The sequence below is a fragment of the Microcaecilia unicolor genome, chromosome 12 (assembly GCF_901765095.1).
Source record: "Microcaecilia unicolor chromosome 12, aMicUni1.1, whole genome shotgun sequence".
Taxonomy (NCBI): domain Eukaryota; kingdom Metazoa; phylum Chordata; class Amphibia; order Gymnophiona; family Siphonopidae; genus Microcaecilia; species Microcaecilia unicolor.
Genome location: NC_044042.1, coordinates 24297767 through 24320291, shown reverse-complemented (window position 1 = coordinate 24320291; position 22525 = coordinate 24297767). Strand labels below are relative to the sequence as shown.

At 44.5% G+C, this 22525-nt stretch overlaps 1 protein-coding gene across 4 annotated transcripts in view; it reads right to left on the bottom strand.

Moving 5' to 3' along the window:
* Window positions 1-18816, bottom strand: part of TNNT2 (troponin T2, cardiac type) — a 49433-nt gene extending 30617 nt beyond the window's left edge. For all 4 annotated transcript variants that reach the window (XM_030220404.1, XM_030220405.1, XM_030220406.1 and 1 more), the window contains exons 1-2: window positions 17875-18816; window positions 1083-1131 (exon numbers count right to left, since the gene is read on the bottom strand). In XM_030220404.1, coding sequence (XP_030076264.1) covers window positions 1083-1117 — 35 coding nt within the window. In that variant the 5' untranslated portion in view covers window positions 1118-1131; window positions 17875-18816. The remainder of the gene's footprint in view (window positions 1-1082; window positions 1132-17874) is intronic.
* Window positions 18817-22525: the final 3709 nt, after the last annotated feature.

Here is a 22525-nt window from a genome sequence, read left to right as displayed (position 1 = left end):
CTCTGAACTTGTGTGTGATGAAGCCCTACTAAATCAGGACTTCTCAACTCATACAGGTCCAGTTTTTTGTTGTTACATTTGTACCCCGCGCTTTCCCACTCATGGCAGGCTCAATGCGGCTTACATGGGGCAATGGAGGGTTAAGTGACTTGCCCAGAGTCACAAGGAGCTGCCTGTGCCTGAAGTGGGAATCGAACTCAGTTCCTCAGGACCAAAGTCCACCACTCTAACCACTAGGCCACTCCTCCACTGTTGCTACTATTTGAGATTCTACATGGAATGTTGCTATTCCACTAGCAACATTCCATGTAGAAGTTGGCCCTTGCAGATCACCAATGTGGCCGCGCAGGCTTCTGCTTCTGTACGTGCAGGACATCAGACTCACAGAAACAGAAGCCTGCGCAGCCTTCTACATGGAATGTTGCTAGTGGAATAGCAACATTCCATGTAGAATCTCCAATAGTAGCAACATTCCATGTAGAATCTCCAATAGTATCTATTTTATTTTTGTTACATTTGTACCCCGCACTTTCCCACTCATGGCAGGCTCAATGCGGCTTACATGGGGCAATGGAGGGTTAAGTGACTTGCCCAGAGTCACAAGGAGCTGCCTGTGCCTGAAATGGGAATCAAACTCAGTTCCTCAGTTCCCCAGGACCAAAGTCCACCACCCTAACCACTAGGCCACTCCTACCTCGGTTCTTTGTGTAACTAAGCCATGCAAATTGTCCTTGTTCTTAAAATCAAATGAATGCAAATATATCTGACGGATAATCATCGTGGGTATCAGGAAAACCAGACCTGTCTGTAAACCTCACTGAATCTGCATGGTGGGCATTTGAATATTTTCTTTCATGTTATTCCTCTGAAGAGAACATTTTCCATTTCTGTAAGTCTTTCTGGGTGAAGTTTGTGTTAGAGGGACTGTGTGGTTTTTTTTTTTGGCAGCTCCTGCTCTCAACTGCTTTCATCCTTTTCATGTCCTTGCGGCATTAAATTTAGATATTATATCCTAGAATTATGACTAAATAATAAAGCAATATTACCTACAGTTTTGTAAGATGAGGCAATAATGGACTTACTCGTATTCCTCTATGACCTCTTCTGTATCAGACATGTTCAGCTCTGGACCTTAAAAAGAAACATATGTGGTTTTACATTAACCTAGTCACTGACTGGACTCAAAAAGAGATGAAAGGAGGGATCTTAGCACCTCTGTATGTATGTGGGGGGGGGGGGGGGGGAGGGAATCTCTGTCATTGCGCAACTGTGACACCTTGTGGCCAGACTTGGAGCACACAGGTACTGGGTTCTAGTAAAAGGCCAAGGAAAAAGGGGGGAAATACTTTGTTTTTTTCAATGAATCTGTTATTACTAATATTCTGTATTTGATACAATGGTTCTATCTGAAATACTTGCATGAACTGGACAATGTGTGTTGCATTTTACCTAATGTTCACTGGATCCTAAAAGCGGATTTGATTGTGCTGGGATTTGCACCACAGTTCCACGGAGATCCAGGGCTCCTAATTTTAAACAACTCTTTCCTGCTACTTACAGAACTGCCGAGTTACCCACTTCCAGCAGGGAAATTTAAGGCCTGTCAGGGACTATAAATACTTTAGGATGGAAGTCAGAACTAGGACTGACCAAAAAAAAGTGGGTAACTTGACAGAACTATATGTGTCTTTTTTGCTCAATTCTTTCCCTCGGCTTTTTTGAGCTTCCAGTTCAATTAGAAGGTTCTTGTGCCTGTGATGCCATAAACCTTGTATCACAGTTAGGTGGAGTTAACCTCCCCCCTCTCCCCCCCCCCCCCCCCCCCCCCCCCCCCCCCACACACCTCCATCTTCAAGCCCAGCCCTCACAGCAATGTCCCTGTCTGAGAGGAACTCATCATGTTTACTTCAATAACATAAAGAAAACCTGGAAAAGAATTAACATAGAATGAAATGGCTAGGCTTAGTCTAGGCTCCTGCGCTAAACTGGCTAAACAGCGCTGCCCAATTACAACCGGTTAAGTTCCAGCGCTATAAAAATAGAAAATCTTTCTGTAGCGCTGGAAATGGCGCACGCTGGGAGTGGGAACCACCACCAGGCTCCTGCAGTAGTTCCTGATTGGCGCATGGCAAGCCTGTTGCCACACGCCAACCCTTAAGTAAAAGGGCCCTTGCTGGTATGCAATGACCTCTAAATTCTATAAATGCTGCCCAAAGTTAGGTGCACCGCTGGGCAGGCAGTTACAGGATAAGACCAATTACATGTGTAACATGATTAATTAATTGGCGCTAAATACTAATTGTTGTTAACAAGCACTAATTGACAGTTACCATGTAACAGACTTACACCTCTATTCTATAAACAGTGTGTCTAATTTCTCTCACATGCAAATGCAAAGGGGGCATTAATGTGGGAGGGACACAGGCATGTCAGGGAGTTCTGACTATTCATTTCAGTATTTATATACCGTTTAGACCTAAGTGGGTTAGTTTCATTTTACAGGTATTGGGTCTGTCCCTAGTGGGCTCACATTCTATGTAATACATTGTACTACTGTTGTACCTGGGGCAACAGAGGGTTAAGTGACTTGCTCAGGGTCACTTGGAGCTGCAGAGGGAATTGAACCCAGTTCCCTAGGATCTCAACCCACTACACTAACCATTAGGCCACTCCTGAACCCACACTATAAAGAATAGTTGTATTTATGTGCACAGCTGCTGCATCTAAGTGCCGACATGAAAAATGGTGGGAAATGGACCACGGACTCTAGAAACGAGGCGAACCAACTTGATGCCTAAAAACAGGGCTGTGCCTAGGGTCTCTGGCGCCCCCTACAGACTATCAGTTGCCGCCCCCCCCCCCCCCCCCCCCCCCCCGTGAAATGATCGCTCACCACTTGCCACACTGACAGGAATTGTTAGCAATATTCTTAGAAAGAAATTGCTATACATTGCAAAATAAGATAGCAGATGTAAATTCTCAAAGTGGACATATTCCAAACACTAAAATGAAAATAAAATGATTTTTTTCTACCTTTGTTGTCTGGTGACTTTCTTTTTCTGATCATGCTGGCCCAGTATCAGGTTCTGCTGCTATCTGTCCTCTTAACTCCGTTTCCAGGCTTCCTTTCCATTTATTTCTTTCCTTTCCTCCTTTCTTCTTCATTTCTGGTCCTCAGCTTCTGCCTATTTTCTTCATCTATGTGCAGTTTTTCTCCTCTCTTCCTTTTCCCTCATTTCATCTCCTTCATCTCTCTTACCTCCCCTCTATGTCCAGCAATTTCTCCTCTCTCCCTGAGCCTTGCCCTCCCATCCATGCCCATCCATGCTCCTCTGTCCCCTGCCCCCTCCATTCATTCCTATCCAGCAATTCCCCTCTCTCCCTGAGCCCTGCCCTCCCATCCATGCTCCTCTGTCCCCTCCATTCATCCCTATCCAGCAATTCCCCTCTCTCCCTGAGCCCTGCCCTCCCATCCATGCTCCTCTGTCCCCTCCATTCATCCCTATCCAGCAATTCCCCTCTCTCCCTGAGCCCTGCCCTCCCATCCATGCTCTTCTGTCCCCTCCATTCATCCCTATCCAGCAATTCCCCTCTCTCCCTGAGCCCTGCCCTCCCATCTATGCTCCTCTGTCCCCTGCCCCCTCCATTCATCCCTATCCAGCAACTCCCCTCTCCCCCTTCCATAAACCCTGCCCTCGCACCCTCGTTTCTGGAGTCCATGGTCCATTTCCCACTATTTTTCTTGTCCATATTATACTCATGGGATTACCGACTTCTCCACCTGTGTGGGAATCTAAGTGTCAACATTTATGCCAGCCATACACATGGCATAAGTGGTCACACCTAGAGTTTGGTGTGTAACTGCGGATTTACCCTGCAGTCCACGACAGATTTGGCATACAACTCTGGTGTTATAGAATACTAGCATAATGCCCAGTTTGTTGGCACTTTTTAGCGATCAATATAGAATTTACTCCTATAACCGTAGGCATTCCTGGGGACAGCAAGTAGATGGAGTAGGGCAGGACTGGCACCTATATGGGTGTGTATACCTATTCCTACCAGCACATACAAGCTCACCGTTACTCCTGCCTCCACGTTTATGTTTACTTAAAAAGTTGACATACCGCTCTTACTCATCGGACCAGTGTAATTCATAAAGCAAGGTCAAACACAAAGAAGGAAACTCCATAGATCAATAGGATAGACCTTACTTCAGCCACACAAGATCATGATCATTCTTCCATATGATCAATACTATAAATACAGTCAGAGCATATTGATGGGCAATCCAGTCTTCCTACCCTTTGGTCAACAGATTGGAATCCTGTAGATGTAACCTTGTGTCCAAGTTTTTGGATAGGCTATTTTACAAAGGCGCATCCATTGCATTTGTAAAATAGATGCGACATTTGGGCTTATGTGTTATAAAGTTACCCCTAAAATCAGGTGATGAGTCAAATGATATTAAATAACATAAAAAAAGAAGTAAAATTTAAAAAAATACAGAAAAAAATACAGAATACTAGAAAAACAAAGGCCTAGTTTTAATGCACCAAGACTTTGCTTTGCCCAGTAAACCTTGCATAGTATCCGTTTGATTCATTTTTAACATAACATTTTCAGTCTATAGCCTATTTATCAGGTAACTGAAGGCCTGCCCTGTTAACTTAGCGTAATTTGCTCTTTTCCCGCACCCTAAGCTCCCCCTTTTGCTGTCTGCACTCTCCCTCTCCCACTTTCCAGATGAATGTTAAAAATGTGACCCAGTTTGTGATAAGACTCAGGGAGGGTTTCTCTGTTCCTCAGCAGTTCTGGAACTCATCAGAATATTTCTCCATAAATGGAAGGCAAAAGGCTTTAAGTCATGGCCCTTTACTGATAACTCAAGTTCTCCCCCTCCCCACCCCCACCCCCCACCTCTCTCTTAGCTCAGCTCAGTTCATGATACTCAGAGCTGTGACCTAGGAGGTGAGGCAGGGGGGAGAGACGGAACAGGCCAGTTTTTTGCATTGGGAACTATAATTAGTCACATTGTTGCACAAGTGTTTGGTTAGTGATGACTTACACAAAATAGTTTCACAGTTAGGTGTTCTATCTCTTTTGTAGACCACATTCCTTTTTCTAAACACTACATCAATGCAAGTCAGCACAAAGAGGTCCTTTTACTGAAGGGTTACCGCTCAGCCATGGGCTTGCCGTGCAGCAATCCGGAACTACAGCCGGCCCAACATGGGCGCTAGTGGTAGTTCCACTCCCAGCGCGCGGCCAGGGCCGCCGAGAGACTAGGCCGGGCCCGGGGCAAGGCCCCCCGCCTCCACCCCCCCGCTGCCCCCCCCCGCCGCCCCCGTCACTCCCCCCGCCGCTGCACTCCGCGGTCTCACCTGCCTGCCTCCACAGCTCCAGGCCCCCTGCATTCAAAGTGGCAGTCGCAGATCGCGTCTCTTCTGGCCTTCCCTCCCTGTGTCCCGCCCTCGCAGAAACCAGAAGTTACATCAGACAAGGGCGGGACACAGGAAGGGAAGGCCAGAAAAGACGCGATCTGTGGAGGCAGGCAGGTGAGACCGCGGACTGCAGTGCCAGCAGCCTGACCCCGGCGCCGGGCCCCCCTTGAAGGCCCGGGCCCGGGGAATTTTGCCTCCCCTCTCAGCGGCCCTGCGCGCAGCATGTCTGGCGCTAGCGGAAATATTGGAAAAATATTTCCACAGGGGGTTACCCAGCGGTAATCAGGCAGCGCTGCATGCTGCCTGGTTTCTGCCAGGTTAGTGCGGGAACCCTTATCGCCACCTCAATGGGTGACGGTAAGTGCTCCCTCTGAAATGGCTGTGTGGCAAATGTGAACTTACCGCACAGCCATTTTTGGGCTGCTTTTTCCCGCTGCGGTAAAAGTGGCCCTGGTGCATGGTAAAAACGGTCGCTGCCGCTAGCTTACCGCAGCTTGGTAAAAGGGCCCCAAAGTAAGTCAATAATAGAAAACAATCCTCACCATAATCTCAGAACATATACAGTAATACCTCGGTTTTCGATGACTTCGGTTATCGCCGGTTTCGGTTTTTGTCAATTTTTTCCGCGAAAAATTTGTCTTGGATTTCGTCGGTTGCCCACGTGACCTCACTGCTAATTTTGCGAAAACAAAGGGCAACCCATGCGTTCTCCTGCTGAGTGTGGTGTTGTTTCTCATTGTGTGAGCATCGCCCCACGCGTCTAGCCAAACAATTCCATTGTAAAGTGAAGCCTCGGTTTTCGTCGGTTTCGGATTTCGCCGATTGTTTTCAGACGGATTATCGATGAAAACCAAGGTATCACTGTACACTTCAAGTGCAGGCTGAAAACCCATCTTTTTGGGGTGGCTTTTAAATCATAGGGCCATGTCTTAGCGCATGCAAAAATGGTTACTGCAAAATGCATTAAAAACATTTTGCAGTAAGTTTATTTATTTATTTGTTACATTTGTATCCCACATTTTCCCACCTATTTGTAGGCTCAATGTGGCTTACATACAGTGGGGGAAATAAGTATTTGATCCCTTGCTGATTTTGTAAGTTTGCCCACTGACAAAGACATGAGCAGTCCATAATTGAAGGGTAGGTTATTGGTAACAGTGAGAGATAGCACATCACAAATTAAATCCGGAAAATCACATTGTGGAAAGTATATGAATTTATTTGCATTCTGCAGAGGGAAATAAGTATTTGATCCCCCACCAACCAGTAAGAGATCTGGCCCCTACAGACCAGGTAGATGCTCCAAATCAACTCGTTACCTGCATGACAGACAGCTGTCGGCAATGGTCACCTGTATGAAAGACACCTGTCCACAGACTCAGTGAATCAGTCAGACTCTAACCTCTACAAAATGGCCAAGAGCAAGGAGCTGTCTAAGGATGTCAGGGACAAGATCATACACCTGCACAAGGCTGGAATGGGCTACAAAACCATCAGTAAGACGCTGGGCGAGAAGGAGACAACTGTTGGTGCCATAGTAAGAAAATGGAAGAAGTACAAAATGACTGTCAATCGACAAAGATCTGGGGCTCCACGCAAAATCTCACCTCGTGGGGTATCCTTGATCATGAGGAAGGTTAGAAATCAGCCTACAACTACAAGGGGGGAACTTGTCAATGATCTCAAGGCAGCTGGGACCACTGTCACCACGAAAACCATTGGTAACACATTACGACATAACGGATTGCAATCCTGCAGTGCCCGCAAGGTCCCCCTGCTCCGGAAGGCACATGTGACGGCCCGTCTGAAGTTTGCCAGTGAACACCTGGATGATGCCGAGAGTGATTGGGAGAAGGTGCTGTGGTCAGATGAGACAAAAATTGAGCTCTTTGGCATGAACTCAACTCGCCGTGTTTGGAGGAAGAGAAATGCTGCCTATGACCCAAAGAACACCGTCCCCACTGTCAAGCATGGAGGTGGAAATGTTATGTTTTGGGGGTGTTTCTCTGCTAAGGGCACAGGACTACTTCACCGCATCAATGGGAGAATGGATGGGGCCATGTACCGTACAATTCTGAGTGACAACCTCCTTCCCTCCGCCAGGGCCTTAAAAATGGGTCGTGGCTGGGTCTTCCAGCACGACAATGACCCAAAACATACAGCCAAGGCAACAAAGGAGTGGCTCAGGAAGAAGCACATTAGGGTCATGGAGTGGCCTAGCCAGTCACCAGACATTAATCCCATTGAAAACTTATGGAGGGAGCTGAAGCTGCGAGTTGCCAAGCGACAGCCCAGAACTCTTAATGATTTAGAGATGATCTGCAAAGAGGAGTGGACCAAAATTCCTCCTGACATGTGTGCAAACCTCATCATCAACTACAGAAGACGTCTGACCGCTGTGCTTGCCAACAAGGGTTTTGCCACCAAGTATTAGGTCTTGTTTGCCAGAGGGATTAAATACTTATTTCCCTCTGCAGAATGCAAATAAATTCATATACTGTACTTTCCACAATGTGATTTTACGGATTTAATTTGTGATGTGCTATCTCTCACTGTTACCAATAACCTACCCTTCAATTATGGGCTGCTCATGTCTTTGTCAGTGGGCAAACTTACAAAATCAGCAAGGGATCAAATACTTATTTCCCCCACTGTAGTACCAAAGCAGCACTTGCAGACTCCGGTGTAGACAGATACAAGGTGCTGTTGTGGTTAAGTAGTTCGATAGAATTAATGTGGCGCAACCACATTGGGATCGTGGAACGGAAGATTTGTGTCCAGTCTGTACCGTGATTTAGTTATGTTGTGTTGCAGAGATCGGGCATTTATGTTGGGTCGGTGGAGTATGCCTTTTTGAACAGGTGAGATTTTAGGTTTTTCCGAAAGTTTAGGTGGTCTTTCATATTTTTCAAGGCTTTTGGTAATGTGTTCCACAGTTGTGTGCTAATGTATTAAAAACTGGACGCATATGTTGATTTGTATTTGAGTCCTTTACATCTTGGGAAGTGAAGATTTAAGTATGTTCTTGCTGATTCGGATGTGTTTCTTGTTGGTAGGTCGATCAGGTCGATCATATATCCTGGAGCTAGAGCTAAAAATAAGCTTTTTTGCACTAAGCACATATTTTTTTGTATTACCCTATCTGAAGGGCTGTGTCAAGGGCAGCGGACACACTATCCAGCTAGTCAAGTGGTTCCTAAACCTGGTCCTGGAGGCACCCCAGCCAGTCAGATTTTCAGGATACCCACAATGAATATTGTAACCAGGTCACCCTTCCAGGTGAGAGCCGGGGTCAACCCTGCTTAGCTTGGCTAGCTTTTCCCCGGTACGAGCTGCAACCACCGCCTTGCTGCACTGCTTGTCCTAGTTTAACTGCTGCCCAGCTGACCTGCGCCCAGGATCAGCTCACGACTGGGACACACAAAACTCCAGCAGTCTTATAGTTCTTGAAAACCACAGGTCTTTATTCTCTCAGCATCTTTTAATACAGCTTTAATCTTCAAGCAGTTTCTTCATCAAGAATGCAAGAGTCAGTTCAGTTTTCCCACATTCAGCTTATTAACACAGTCCAATCTTAACTCAGAATATCACACCCAGCAAATCTTTGCCTTGCTCCCAATTGTAGCCTCCCCTCATCAGCACTATCTTCTACCCTTAGATAGTTTATGGGTTAGTTTCTTCCACCAGTGGCTTCCCCACTGGATTATTTTATCCTCTCCAAGTATGCACAGCTTGGGCCACACTCCCGCCACCAAAGCCTTTACCTTTCCTGAGGAAGTTTGAGCAAACCCTCCAACCTCCATGCACTCCTCTTTACCTTCTCCTTCTACCTCCTCTTTATTCCACTCCATCTCCTCCTCCCCAAGCTCCACCAGCTGTTCCCCATCTCCAGGATCAGACCTCATCTCCCAATCAGTCACTCCACCCTCCCCCTCCTGGGAGTTCAGCTGACCCTGCACTGGCTTCTGGGGAGTGTAGTTTTTCTCCTGCATTACAGCTTTCCCTGGCAGTTTGATCCCTAGATGGCGCCCTGTTCTCCTAGCTGGGCTGAATGAACGGGGATGATGCCGGCTGAAAGACCCACTATCCCCTTTCCCTCGCACCAGCCCTCCAGAGTGCTCACAATATTCATGAGAGAGATTTGCAAGCACTACCTCTGGTTGTTAGTGCATTCTGAATACAGTGTGATAACTGCTTAACACATCCATTTACACGCGGTATATTGAATATGCTTAGTTGTTATCATCGTGCCTAAATCTGCACATGCCCATTTACACCAATAAAATCCTGGTGTAAATCCTGGCACGTACATTTAGGCAGACTGTGCTGTATTTTATAACTGCGTGCGTAAATTTTGGAATGCCCATAAACATGCCCCTTTTGAACTGCATTTATGTTGAACTACATGCTTCACCATGTAGGCGCAGTTCATTATAGAATGTGCTTACCGAGTTGTGCACGTAACTTGCAATTATTGTCAAATAGTGCTCAATATTGCTTAAGTGCTGTTAAACACACCGATTGGCTGGTTGAACCAATTAAGTTACGTGCGTAGTTTTAGAATGCATCTGGATTTTGGCACGCAAATCTAGGCGCCATATATAGAATCTCCACCAAAGCGGGAGCACTGGCTGCATCCCAAATAGGAGGCAATATAAGTGCTTCCCCGTCAATTTTTTTCAGGTTATGCGAACAGTAGTGCACGACCTCAAAGAGAAATACAGGAAAGTCCCGTATTTCTGGACACGTTAAAAATGGGCTTAGCATGTGGAAAGTCTGCACTAGCATGCGCTAACTGGCACACTACTTTTATTTATTTTATTTATTTACAGTAATACCTCAGTTTTCATTGACTTCGGTTATCGTCAGTTTCAGTTTTCATTGATTTTTTCCGCAAAAAATTTGTCTCGGATTTCGTCGGTTGCCTCGGATTTCGTTGGAGTGCCCACATGACCTTGCTGCTAATTTTGTGAAAACAAAGGGTGACCCATGCGTTCTCCTGCTCATTGTGGCAGTTTCTCGTTGTGTGAGCATCACCCCGCACGTCTAACGCAACGCACGTAAGATAAAATCACATGTGCTCAAATCTCATTGTCCCTGTTATTTCCCTTGCTAATAAGTTTACCCTTTCCCTTTAGCTCCATCATGGGACTATATTTATTCTCTATAAAATGTGTTTTTGGTATGTATTTTGGAGTGTCTAGAACAAATTAATTGGATTTACATTGATTCATATGGAAATAATTGTCTCGGTTTTCATCAGTTTCAGATTTCGCTGATTGTTTTCAGATGGATTATCGACGAAAACCGAGGTATCACTGTATTTGTTACATTTGTACCCCACATTATTCCACCTCTTTGTAGGTTCAATGTGGCTTACATAGTGCCGGAGAGCAGTTGCAGACTCCAGTGTATACAAATACAAGGTGAAGTTGTGATAGGGTAAGGTTCATGTGGTAGGACCACATAGAGGAATCGTTCAACGGGAGAGTTCGGTGAAGCCAATTACGAACTTCAGTGTTGTTGTGTCGCAGAGATCAGGCATTTACGTTGGATCTGTCGGGTATGCCTTTTTAAACAGGTGGGTCTTGAGTGTCTTTCTGAAGTGTAGATGGTTGTATATGGTTTTCAAGTCTTTTAGTAGTGCGTTCCACAGTTGTGTGCCAATGTAGGAAAAACTAGATGCATAAGTTGATTTGTATTTGAGTCCTTTTCAGCTTGGGTAGTGTAGACTTAGGTGCGTTCGTGTTGATACGAATGAGTTTCTGGCTGGTAGATCGATTAGGTACATATCCCTTAAGCTCTTATTTGCCTGTTTAATACTCATGTTGGTTTAATCATTCCCAGAATAAAACTCCCTAATCCTTTATTTGTCTTGCTTGTCTGTCTTAAATAGATTCTAATCTCTGTGGAGCAGGAACTGTCTCATACATGTTTGTATACCATGCTGTGTACTTCTGGTGGCACAGAGGTGAAACCCACCTAGTAACATACTATCAGTCAAGGGTTCAAATCTCACACATTATCAAGCGGAGGAGTAGCCTTATGGTTAGTGCAGCGGGCTTTGATCCTGACAACTTGGCTTTGATTCCCACTGTGGCTCCTTGGCCAAGTCAGTTAGGGGTCCTTTTACAAAGGCATGCTAGCGTTTTTAGCCATATGGGCATCTCTAGCTTTTACGTCTATATTTCTCTATTAAAACTGCTAGCATGCCTTTGTAAAAGACCCCCTTTATCTTCCATTGCCCCAGGTATGAAAACTTAGATTGGGAGCCCTCTAGGGACAGAGAAAGTACCTGCGTATAAATGTGTACAGCACTGTCTGGTAGTGCTAGAGAAATCATGGGAGAGGCCTTGGAGGGTTTCATTGTGCAATTTAGAAATCCTCTGCTCCACCCTCGATCATCTTTTTTTCTTCAGGAAAAATAGCACCCAGTCTGGACAATTTTCAGCAGAACACCATCGCCCTGATATTCATCACTGTTTAACTGCCCAAAGTTAGGGACCAGAAAGATCCACGCTAAACTAGTGCCGATAGGGATATTCAACGGGGGATAACCGGCTATCCTCCACCAATTATCCGCAGTTAGCGGATGGTGGATAACTGGTTATATCACGTAATATAACTGATTATCCACTGATTTTTTTTTTGCCTGTGTCAAACCCTGATATATCTTTGGCCAGTGTAAAGATAACCAGCTACGTCTGAATATCGACTTAGTCGGTTATCTTCAAGCCAGATGAGAAAAAACCCCTGGATATTCAATGCCAGTTCCCGGAAACAGCCCGGCATTGAATATCTGGGTTCAGTGCGGACCGTGGGAGACAGCCCAGCTATCTCTCATGGTCTGAATTTTGAGGCCTTATTGTGTAAAAGGGTGATCCTTGCCAAGCACCCTTTATATATCACTTAGAGGGGATTCCTGCACCCAACTGTGGGCATAACGACTTATGTCTGCTGAAGCCTGGTGTAAATCCTCACAACCAACTGGTGCAGGTTGGGCGTTCAAATCCAAATATTCTATAAAATCACTCCTAATGTTTGGGAACAGCCCTGGCCTGCCCTTGCCCCTCTCATGGCCATGCCCCTTTTGAGTTATGCACTATGAAATTTAGGATGGATGTCATAGAATAGTGACTAGACCAGATGCGTGTGCAAATCCAAATTGGTGAGAAGTAACTGCAGTTATTGGTTATTGACACTTCATTAACACAGGGGTCCTTTCACCAAGCTGCGGTAAAAAGGGTCCTGCGCTAATGAGTGACCACCTTTGCTGGATGTTGAGGCCCTTTTTACTGCAGTGGGCAAAAAGGCTGAAAAAAGAAATAACCATGCCGTAAGATTGCACTTACCGCGTGGCCGTGCAGGTAAGGGCTTCCGTGCTCTCAGCAGCAATTACTGCCAGGTAACTGCTGCGGTAAAAAAATAGGGACCTATTTTCCCTAGCACCCGAAATGATGCACACTGGGAGTGGAACTACCGCCGGTGTTCGCATTGGGCTGGCGGTAGTTCTGGATTGCTGGCAGTAAGCTGCTTTGTAAAAGGGCTCTTAATTGATTTGCACACACATCTGCCCTGCGCACCCAACTATGCTACCCAACTTTCTATTACCTTTGTAGAATCCAGGGGTAGATGATGAGTTTGAAAACCTAAATTGCAGAGTATAACTCTGGCTGGGATGCTAGACCTTGAACCAAAATAAAAGTTACCCAGAGGTGTTGCTGCATACTAGAGCCGTTTGAGACCACATCCAGAACCCAATCGCCTCTCTGGTCTTGAAAGTTTACAAACGCCATCTCTGGATAATTCTGCCACCGGTTCAGTAAATAATATCATAGTCTGAAAAAGTTATAAGCTGGAAATCACAGCCTGCAAAACTTGCAGAAGCCAAGCTTTGATTTCAGGTGGCTCCTTGTTTAGCATGTGGAAACTTGCCCATAGGTGTACGCATCTGAAATTAATATGTGCCCGCCCCAGAGACATGCTGTATAAATAAACAGGTTAAAAAATAGAAATTTGGGAGAGGTTGAAAAAGTAAACTGTCTAGTGCCTTGGGTGAATTTTTTTTTTTCAAAACTCCAGTAAATAAATACTAATAAGCAAACAACAAACAAAGCCAAATCCCAGGAAAGCAGTAATAGTAACATTGTTGCAACAGTAACTCATTCCCAGTACACAGTCACTATTCTCGTGTAGTGTGGTTGAAAAGTTCATCGCCAACTGGCTGTGTTCTTGGGTTTATTATGTAGAATTGATAAAGGCCTGGACCTATCTGATGGGTTGGTAGAGAACATTTTATACTTTAATTTTCCAAACACAGCTGCTTGAGCTCTTTCCTGCGACACCATTCATCACGTCGCATGTAAAGGTTGACTTTGTTATGACTCCCCCATCCCCCAATAACAAACAGGAAGAATTCCAGGATGGATTTGCCAATAGGCAGACTAGGCTTATGCCTGTATCAGTTTCTTGTATTGCATCATCAGTTGCATCACTGCACCACGATGATGTAAACAATGTATCGGAGGAGGGGTAGCCAGTTGTCCACCTACCTATGAGCAAGTGGAGGTATAAATGTAGGAATATGTGAAAGACAAGTGCTGCATGCATTAACTGTCAACAATTCTATGAGCTATGATGTCATAGGATATAGTGTAATGTCTTGTGGGTGTGTCCGAGTCACTCTAGTTGCTCTGAGAGTGAGTCAGTCTGTGTCAGCATAAGATGGTGTTAGCAATCTCTCTTCAAGCTGTATGATAACCAACTGACAGAATTTTTGTATTCAGTAGTTTTACCATGTCTACTGCAAGTATGATGTAAATAGTTATCTGAAGAAACTGTAAGTAAACATCATTTTGTTTGGAAGTTAAAGAAGAGAGAGTAATTGAATCTTTTATTCAAGAGTCTGTGTGAAAGAGAGAGAGAAGTTAAAAAAAAAATGGGAGTTAACACTTCTAAAGCTCTGCTGCGTATGGGCTAAATCTGCTGAAGTAAAAGTCTATTTTTCATTTCTCCCCATCAATAAATACACTGACGAATGCCAACTTGCTTATAATATATTATTTGCCTACAGGTGAGGTGGGGTGAGTGGATGGAACTCACAGACTGCAATAATACGAATCCAGAAAATTGATGTATAAATAATGACAACAATTTTGTGTTTGTGATCTCAATCCAATAATCTTTACCTAAAGGTAAGTAGTGTCTGGTTTATGGGAGGGGCCATGTTGACATCCCTCTCAGATCCAGTGACTGAATGGTATTTTCATTTTAATTCTTCCTCATGTTTCCTTCTGTAAGCTCTAAATATGTTAAAGGTTATGCACTGACAGATCTTTAGACTAGGACTTCATAAAATTGTCCTGGGAACCTTAATGCCATTATTCACAATGACCATACATGAGGTAAATCTGTATGAATTAGAGATCCAATGCGTGCAATTCTAGCTCCTACATAATCACATTCTGAAAGCTGGACTGGCTGGAGGCAGGTTTGGGAAGCCCTGGGATAGGCATTATTGTCTGACAACAGCAGCAAAGATGGCCGACCCAGTCGCTAAGTGCGCTGTATGGCCATATTCAACATAAACACTTGACATTTAGAAATTTTAGCTTGAATATAATATAGTCAAGTTGTTTCTCTTTCAAATCACACATGGAAGTAGCCAGAGATAGCCTCAGAGGACTCGGTTCCGTTTGAGCTCCTAAATATAAGTGTATCCTGAAGGCCCAATAACAACAACGGCATTCTTTCCACTGCTCATGTGTAAAGGTGGGTTGTAGACTCATGAATTAGTTAGGGAAACCCCTCCTCTAATAAATTAGCAGAGAGTAAAAGCGAGAGGTGTCTCAGGTCCTCAAGGACCATCAACCAGCTTAATTGTCAGAATATTTGTAAACGGGCTTCTGCCTGCAAAACAGACTCCCTAAATATTCACCAGTGGTATCCAAAAAATGAGAGAAGAATGGAGTTGGATGCCCTTCCCCACCCCCCACCCCACAACACTGCTTTCATGTTTGATGTGGACAGACTTTCCTGGAACCTTGATCTTCTTAGCACTCTGAGGGTATAAGTTGTACTCAAACAGGTGTGGGGGGGGGGGGGGGGGGGGGGGAGGGGGGTATATCCAGAAACTAAGAAGACATGAGGGTGAATATTCAGCTGAAGACAGTAGGAAAGGCCACTACCCACATCTCTTGCTAACTGGGGAACCCTTTAACTAGTTTTTTTTCTGGAACAATTTTATCCTGTTGTATTATGTAATTTTCTTGCAACTAGAACGATATACGGGAGTGATTCGCACTCCCCGGAGATCCTTTTTTAGCAAAGACCAGAACAATACCCGTATCTGATGTATATTGTGATTACATCATACACATCGAATATATATAACTATGCACCTAGGAGACTCCTGACGAATGTGTTCTTAACAACGAAACACAGCTGTGTCGAGTCCAGTGTGTTAATTTGTATCTTGGAATAAAGGTTTGATTTTATTATACACGTCTGCTCCGGTTTCTTTGAAGAGCCCACCTTTCCTACTCTTTGCTCTGTTGTAACTTTGTTAGCCACACTGAGCCCGCATCAGCTGGGAAAATGTGGGATACAAGTGAACCAAAATAAATAAATAAAAAAGCCGCGGAAGCGCCTATGCGCGCCTAACATGCGCCAATTCCAAGTTACCGCCTGGCTACTACGTGGTCCGGGCGGTAATTCCATTTTTGACATGCGTTCACTATGCGCTCCAGGCGGTAAAAGGCATTTGACGGGCATAGACCATTACCACCCAGTTAACGCGTGAGACCTTACCGCTAAGTCAACGGCTGGCGGTAAGGTCTCAGACCCAAAATGGATTTGCGTTAATTCTCATTTTGCCGCACGTCCATTTTTGGTCAAAAATTTAAAAAGGCATTTTGACAGGTGCGGTGAAAAAAAAATGGATCTGCGCACATCCAAAACACACGCCTACGCTACCGCAGGCCATTTTTCAGCGCAGCTTATTAAAAGCACCCCTGGGTGATCCCCAGATTTTCAGTGGCACATAACTGATAATGCTCCGGAAATCCATGGAGAATGTCACAGTGCTATGCGAGTGTTTTACAAAGGTGCGCTAGCATTTTTACTGGGCGCTAAAAATAAGCCTGTGCTAAACGCTAGAGATGCCAATATGGGTGTCTCTAGTATTTAGCGCACGCTAAAAACGCTACCGTGCTTTTGTAAAAGACCCCTATACAATTAGTGCAAGGCCAGGGTCAGGGCAGAGATGGGAGTTACCTGGGCACTGCATGTTGCTGAGGTCTCAGAACGGATCTTTCAAGCCTAGGGGCTAATATATTGACCACAAAGAAAAAGAAAAAGACACTCTGCAAATCACCATAGGAAAAAAAAAGATGGAGCAGAGAAGACCCAGGACTCTTGCAATAAATTTGTGTCTGTATATAAATAACTTTATTGAAAGAGTCCTGTAACATAACATTCTCCTTGGCTTTATTGCTCATCTTTCTTTTCCTAATATATTGACCAATATCTACTCATAGAAAATGTTTGCTAGGCCATTGCATTATTGCAACTCTATCAGATCCCCAGGCCTAGCTGAAATGAATAAGGAGATCTGAAAAATAAACTATGTTTATTATATTCAATAACTTGCACATTGAACAACGAAAAGCGTTCACTTCTGACTTAAGACAGAATTTCCATACAAAAGACGGAGCAATGGTGAAATTTGCCAGTTCTGCAGTTCTTCAGCAGTTAAAACACTAAAGTTTGCAAACATTCAGTTCCTATGGGCTTCCTCTCATTTGCCACAAAAGAATCGCTAGCACGGCTTTGTAAAAGAAGCCCACAGTGAAAAGAGTGACTTTCCCCCCACTTCTTTCATTACAAATATTGTTGTTAAATTGTAAGGTGAAAAAACTGAGCAGGAGGAAGATCACTCTTGTTCCTTCAAATGTTTCCATTTGGTCTCCAAAATAGAAAATAAAACAAAAGAAGCATGTATAAAATAAGTAATCACATAATTCAGCATGGCAACCATGTCTCTCATCTTGCATAGCCTTCATGTTCATCCACTTAAAAATACAGAAACAGAGACCGTGGCTAGCATTCAGGAGTAATTCTCCCACATTCATATCATTGTCAATGCAAAATGACCACTAAGGTCCTTGTTCATATTACAAACACTTTTCAAATGACATATTCCTGTTGGATGGGGCTGAAACCCCCCCCCCCCCCCAAACCATGGAACAGTTAACCGAGTGCATAATTTCAGCTGCTTAAACGTTTGGCACTGACCTACTCCAGAAAGCTGGCCACAGGGGTAATAGATTAATCCAATCAAAAGGCGTCACTTAACCTTTTTCTGATTTAACTTATACAGGTCCCCTACCTCAGCCTCTTCAGTCCTAAGGGTTTGAGAGCAAGCATTTACCTTCACTGGTAGGAGATGCCCAGGATTTCCTAGTTAGACAGCAGCTGGTGGATGTGCTCCTCAACTTGGAAATCACAACTAAAATTTAAACCTCCCTTCCCCCTGAGAAGACAAGTGATTGGTGGGATCAGAACAAGACTGGGAGGGGAGGAAGAGTAAATCATAAAGAGCTTAATTATTTCACTGCTATTTTGGCAAGTGATCCGTGCACATGTACGTCAACCACCTAATTTTTTTTTGGTTCCTTGTAGAATGCCTTAAATGTTCATGGCCCAGAGAAATGCTATTTTAGACCCAGGAGGACAGCCGTGTGAACCGAGACCAAACGCAGACAGCTGTCATTGTTAAAGTGGCCTAGAAGTGAGTCAGATAAGCAAATGCCCGAATGATGGGGGGTCGCCTAGGATGAGGAACGTCGGCTGGCATAGTTTAGCTAGTCCTGCTCTCTTGCCGCTCATGTCTCAATTCTAACTTTTCTTTGTGTTCCTTTTTTAAGAGTTTTTGGACTGATGTTGCCAAAGACACAGGTGGAATTTTTTCAGTTGCCCGCAAGTGACGTTACCAATATTTTTCCTCATCGGTTACTGCAGAGCAAAACTGGATTGTAAAGTTCAACCTACGAAAATGTCAGGGGCTTCAGAATAAAAAGGATTGAGGGCTCCTTTTACTAAGCGGCGGTAAGCTCAACGAGGGCTTACCACTCACTAAACAGGAAGTGCCGCTGGGCTACCGCAGCAGCCTGGCGATACTTTAGACCCCTAGTGCGCTGTCATTTCTGGCACTACAAAAATATATTTATTTTTGTAGCACTGGAGTGTACCCAGCGGTAATCGGGCAATGCCGCGTGCTGCCGGCTACCGCTGGGCTAGCTTGGGAGCCCTTACCACCACCTCAATGGGTGGTGTAAGGGCTCCCCCCGAAATGGCTGCGCGGCAAGTGCTTTACTTGCCACATGGCCATTTCCTGCAGGAAAGTGAGACAACCCTTTTACCTGCTGCGGTAAAAGGGGGCCTTAGTGCTCGCGAAAAATACGCACCAATGCCAGCGCAGGCCCCCTTTTGCTGCAGCTTGGTAAAAGGGGTCCTACATGAGTTAATTTCTAGGCATGTATATAAGACTAACGGTGAGCATGGCCAAAAAACAGTTCCATTGGTTAACATTTTTAAACATTTTTTTCTCCTGATTCTTGAGCATTTTTTTCATGTTTGTTTCACCTTATTCATTCCTTATGCATGCATTGTGTGGTAGATTTAGTAAGCGGCAGTGAAAGTTAGGTATCGGGATGTTGGACACTAAGGGAGAGATTCTATATAAGGCACCAAAAAAATCAGCGTGGAAAACATTTCCGACAAAGCTTATTCTATAAGCGGCACCTAGATTTAGGTGGGGTATATAGAATATACTTAGTCGATATCCCAGCGCCTAAAACTATGTGCCTCTGTTTACACCAACGAAAACATGGTGTAAATCCTGCATATAAATTTAGGCGCAGGGGGTCATATTCTATAACTATGTACGTAAATTTCAGAACACCCATGAAATACCCATTTCCCCATCTACATAGCCGCCGAGAGGGGCGGGCAGTGGGGACAAAATTCCCCAGGCCCGGGCCTCCAAGGGGGGCCCAGCGCCGCAGTCCCACCCGCCCTCCATCGTTGACTGTCTGCCACCGGGCAAGGCCCCCCTGCATTGAAATCATAGCGCCTCTCACCTCCATGTGAAAGCGCTGCAAGCAGCAGGGCGCCTCCCTTTGGGCCTCCTTCCCTCCCTGTGTCCCGCCCTCGTCTGACCTAACTTCCGTGAGGGCGGGACACAAGGAGGGAAGGAGGGCAGAAGGGAGGTGATCTGCTGCCCTGCTGCGCTTTCATACGGAGGTGAGAGGCGCTTTGATTTCAATGCAGGGGGCCCGGCCTGGTGGCAGACGGAGGGGGGCAGAAGCAGCGGCGGTGACCCTGAGGGGGGAGTTGAGGGGGGAGCGGCGGTGACCTCGGGGGGGGGGGGGGGGGGAGGGCAGGGCCCCGAGGGCAGCCTTGCCCCTGGCCTGGCCCAGTCTCTCGGCTGCCCTGCCCACCTATAACCACACCCATTTTTGCCTCTATACATTAGAAGTTAGGCACGCTATGTTACAGAATACGCTTAGTGAGTTGTGCGTGTAAATTCTAATTATTGCCAATTAGTGCTCATTATTGCTTGAGAAGCCCTTTTACAAAGGCGCGTAGGTGCCTACGCACGTCCAACATGCGTCAAATTGTAACTACCAATTTGGCTCATAATCCTGAATGCAGAGTGCATGTCCTTTATAGAGATCACATTTATACTCAGAAGAAGAGGGGCCGGACTGCTGAGCTAAGCTGTAATCTGATTGGCTATGGAGGCAGTTGGAGAGAAGAATTTCTTTGCACTTTACCACTCTTGTCACCTTATTCAGTTTGTATCTGTGAATCTTTTATTTACAGATTAAAAAAAAATGAATGTTTGCAAAATCTGAAAACTTGACAATTTTTGATGTGATGTGCTTCTCTCTTTGGAGAACACATTCTAATTCTTGCACTGTCCTGGAGTTACAATTAAATTGCTAAGGATGTGCGTTCATTTGAAATGACACAGGGAATGTATTGTTGTGTTGTATTTTTCCAGAAATGGCAAGAAAAAGCCCAAAATTTGGACTCCTCTCTGAAAAAGTGCCCACTGTTAATTATATTGCTCTGAAAGTGAACATAAAAAAAATGAAAATTCCTGTAAATAGCATGAGAAGCTAAATAAAAACCTTTTTGGGCCTGCGCATTATGAGGCCTGTTTCCTAAGGGGCCCTTTTACTAAGCTGAGCTAGTAACTCCTAATACAGGACTTTCCCATATGCTAAGCCCATTTCTAGCATGGCTGTAAAATAGGCACTTTCTAACTTTAGATTGTAAGCTCTTTGAGCAGGGACTGTCCTTCTATGTTAAATTGTACAGCGCTGCGTAACCCTAGTAGCGCTTTAGAAATGTTAAATAGTAGCAGTAGTAGTAGTAACTGTTGAATTTCTGGCTGTGGACTAATGTCAGCAATAGCAAGCGAACGCACTTCAAGCTTGTATGTTTAGCACAAGCCCAACAACTGATACCTTGTAAACCTTATATTTTCGAGCTTGTGATATTTACAATTAAAGGTATCTTTAAATGTAAATATCGCAAGCCCGGAATGTGGGAAAAAGTGGGATGTTTGACCACGGAACCCAAAGACTGGAGAGATTAATTCTTCTAAAAACAAACGTTTATTTGATAAAAAGACTCGATACAAACGCTGTGTTTCGGCCGCTAGGCCTGCATCAGGAGTCTCACTGGTGGAGAAGTCAAAAGTCAAGTGTAAAATCAAGTGTGAAGTCAAAGTCGGTCTTTATAAAGACCTTTTATGTAATAAAAGATTTGTGCGAGTCTTTTTTTTATCAAATAAACATTTGTTTTTAGAAGAATTAATCTCTCCAAGTCTTTGGGTTCCGTGATCAAACATCCCACTTTTTCCCACATTCTGTGTTTTCCGTGGGGAGTTCGAGTTCTCCACATTTGGCGGATTATCCTGGACTAATATCACAAGCCTGAAAATATTAGGTTTACAAAGCATTAGCATGCAGCCATTAATAAAAATTAACACAGGCTCCTGCACTGTCTGTGTTATTCAGTTAACATGCACTAACGTCAGCACGGTAGCTGAACAGTGCATCCATGCCCGTTGTTCACTCATGACACTCTACCTCTGAAAAAAAAAGAAACAATAATAATTACGGTGAGGTTACATAAGTACATAAGTATTGCCATACTTGGAAAGACCAAAGGTCCATTGAGTCCAGCATCCTGTTTCCAACAGTGGCCAATCCAGGTCACAAATACCCGGCAAGATCCCAAAAATGTACAAAACATTTTATACTGCTTATCCCAGAAATAAGCAGTGGATTTTCCCCAAGTCCATTTAATAACGGTCTATGGACTTTTCCTTTAGGAAGCCATCCAAACCTTTTTTTAAACTCCGCTAAGCTAACCGCCTTTACCACATTCTCTGGCAACGAATTCCAGAGTTTAATTACACGTTGAGTGAAGAAAAACTTTCTCCGATCCGTTTTAAATTTACTACATTGTAGCTTCATCATATGCCCCCTAGTCCTAGGATTTTTGGTTAGCACATGCGGATGGCTAAAGTAATGTGGAACGCTTTAGCAAGTCTCACATTAGGCCATTTTTGCTGCGTTAGCGTTTAAGTTACAGAATACCATCACTTATGCATGTGATTGATGCCAGTAACTGGCACACATAAGTTACAAGAGGAAATTCTTGTGCCTAAAAAATAGGCGCTAAAATCAATGCTGACTAAGCAGATTTTGTAATCTGCACCTAGATTTAGGCGCCGATTTACAATACGCTTAGTTGATATTTCAGCGCCTAAATCTGCACGCACTCATTTACACCAACTAAAACATGGCGTAAATCACGGCACGTAGATTTAGGCGCCTAAATTTCAGAATGCCCACAAAACGCCCATTTCCCTTCCCCTTTTTTTGCCTGCGCGCATTAGAAGTTCGGCGCACATCATTATAGAATATGCTTAGCGAGCTGTGTGTCTAAATTTTCATCAGTGCCGATTACTGTTTATTATTTGCTTGTTAAGTGCTGATATC